General features: G+C 36.3%; 1 protein-coding gene and 1 pseudogene across 1 annotated transcript in view; both read left to right on the forward strand.

The window, feature by feature from the left end:
* Nucleotides 1–20: 20 nt before the first annotated feature.
* LOC100638063 (ficolin-2 pseudogene) lies at nt 21–768 on the forward strand (annotated as a pseudogene).
* A 1,750-nt stretch (nt 769–2,518) lies between these two features.
* The window catches only part of LOC100638188 (ficolin-1-like), a 4,645-nt gene continuing 4,223 nt past the window's right edge, over nt 2,519–2,940 (forward strand). The window contains exon 1 of the mRNA XM_020004278.1: nt 2,519–2,871. Coding sequence (XP_019859837.1) covers nt 2,751–2,871 — 121 coding nt within the window. The 5' untranslated portion in view covers nt 2,519–2,750. The remainder of the gene's footprint in view (nt 2,872–2,940) is intronic.

Here is a 2,940-nt window from a genome sequence, read left to right on the forward strand (position 1 = left end):
AATTTATAATGATAACAAAAATGTGCATATTTCAATCAGTACTAAGATCTCTTTTTCATCAGGTATACTGTGATATGGAGACTGATGGTGGTGGATGGACTGTATTTCAGAGGAGAGTTGATGATAGTGTTGATTTCTATCGTAACTGGGCTGACTATGAAGAAGGGTTTGGGGATTTGAAGGGAAACTATTGGCTGGGACTGGCTAACATACACAGACTCACTCCAACTGATGATAGTTCACTGAGAATAGAACTGGGAGACTTTGAAGGGAACAAACGGTTTGCTAAATACAGTCAATTCCAGGTACTTGATGCTGATTCAAAATATGCACTAATAGTCCAGGGGTATGGTGGTAATGCTGGTGATTCATTGACCTATCATAATACGATGAAGTTTTCAACTAAAGACAGTGATTCTGATTTACACTCGACTAGTAATTGTGCCTCAGAGTTCAAGGGAGCATGGTGGTTCAATAGATGCCTTTATTCTGATCTCAATGGCCAGTATTATACTGATTCAGCTAATGTTCCTATCTGGCATGGAGTCCATTGGTACCACTGGAAAGGGAACAAGCACTCACTGAAGCTCTCTGAGATGAAACTACGTCACAATTAATGCTTATAGAAGAAGAAAATGAACAGTTGAATTACTAATAATAATTATAGTTTCTTATTTTTATAAGTGATTTTATGTTAGCAAGACATCATGCAGTAGATATTTTCATTAAAATGATGATTTCAATTCTTAATGAATAAGTTGTTCATTACTTGGTCACCTTCGTATACTGCTTGCACTTGTAGTTCATTCTTATAATTATTATTGACTAATGGTACAGTATAATCCTTGAAAATTAAGCTGATAACATGTCAATATATATTCATGGGCATGGTATTGTAGTAATGTAAGTTTCGCTCAATTTTTGTGCAACTTTAATCATAAAAGTCTAAACTTGATCGGAATCAGTTTAAACTTTCTACACAACATAAGAACATGTATATGTATCAGGAGAAATTATAAAAATGGAGAATTTTTTCTCTCAATTTCAACTAATGGGAGAGAGAGAAGTCATTAATAATTAGCTACTACTACATTCTGTAGTTGCTTTATCAAAATCAAACTAATAAAACGGTAAGTATAATAAATCAACTACTGAACTAATGCACTAATCTAATGTTATATACTCTAGACTACACTACTGATTGTTCATGTTAAGTTTCAATTACCGAGCTTTTCATTGTATTGAATGGATGTATAGCAAATCACAAATGGGTTGCTATGTATGAGTGCTGGCTAATGGCTAGCATGAAGGCAGGCAGGATTGCTACGCTAGAGAGAGAGAGCTAACGATGCCTCATGTTGACACCCAAACACTGATTATAAGAATTACACAGCATGCATTATATACAAAGATAGTTCATGAATATTTATAAGTTCTGATGTGATGTCATGAGAGTCAGCTCACTACAGATGCATCATACAAATGCTGGTAGAATTCCTTGTATACTGCTGTCTTGATTTAGCAAAGATCTCAATGTTCTTTTTGTATTTTTCCAAAGTATCGATAATGTTGAAAACATTAAGAATAGCATCCGCAACAGAAATCATAATATTAAAAGCAATCATGGCCTTTCCCCATAATATCCAAGGCCTCTAACCTTTGAGGAGCATATTCTTCAGGAGGAACCCCAGCTCTTCTAGCAGCTCTTGTGATCCTCCAGGTCTCAATCTTCATCCCAATGCAGATCGAAGTGAAAATGCTCCTAATCATGTGAAGGATGCTAGTGTCGTTCAAAGTCTTTTGCATATATCTTGCAAGGCTTCTTCAACCTTTTCTTCTCCATGATCACCAGACAAAGTAAACTTATCAAGGATGTCGCATATCTTATCAATGTTTGGATCATTTCTTGTCACCCTAGCAACTTCAACGTATTTTCTGAAAGTGATCACTGATGTATCTCCATTCCTGGAGATGTACTCTATGAAGTTGTAGAGAAAGCTCCTAGCCAATTGAGGGGTGAGGCCTGTGGGGAGCTGACTTTGATGTAATTGGGTTACTCTTGACGAGGCTAGTGTATCTTGCACAGGGATCACCAACACCATCAACAATATCTTGATTGGCACTGTTAAGGTGCTCATCTTCTTGGGCCTTGACAGCTGCTTGTATATTTATAAACTTTCAGTGGCAATCCTTGCAACATGATGTACGACACATCAGTATCCTACCTGTATAGGGCAGGGTAGTCTGGGCAGTGAGACCATTAGTAGTAATTTTAGTAAAATTAATGCATTTTTCAGATGCTGTCATACTAAACTGAGATACACATAGTATATAGACCATGGTTTCAAAGTGTGTATCAGTAACGTAAGATCTGAGCTCTGAGATGTCTGCCTGAGGCAAAGCCAAGGGCAGACAGTTCCAGGGAAAAGTCTTACATTACTGATACACACCTTGAAACCATGGTTTATATAACATGGTATATGAACATGGCATACTGTAACTATATTACATGTAGATATGTGTATACATTCCTTGAATTTTGTTTGGAGAAGTAAACCCTGTTTACCTGACAACATGTGCATATGCATGGCACTGTAGAAATGTAACTGAGAATGTTCTTGATAAACAAACACACCAGCTAATGCACTATAAACTATGTCCAATATCTTGTGTGACATGTGTACACTACAACCAGTACTAGAGCTATAGGTGAACATTGACAGCTAACAAGAATCAATTATCATTTCATTATGACGTATCCAGTTCCTCTACTGATACTACTAGTCACTATTGTTCACAGCAGTTCTGCTAAATGTATTGAGGATGAACTTCCAGTAACATTCATTAATTCAACTGTCAATGCTCCATTATGTGAGATATAACTACTCACACTATGTCACTTTGTTATTAAAATCATTATTATTCTTTAGATTGTCCAAT

This window comes from Amphimedon queenslandica, unplaced genomic scaffold, assembly GCF_000090795.2.
Source record: "Amphimedon queenslandica unplaced genomic scaffold, v1.1 AMPQUscaffold_12294, whole genome shotgun sequence".
In the NCBI taxonomy this organism is placed as follows: domain Eukaryota; kingdom Metazoa; phylum Porifera; class Demospongiae; order Haplosclerida; family Niphatidae; genus Amphimedon; species Amphimedon queenslandica.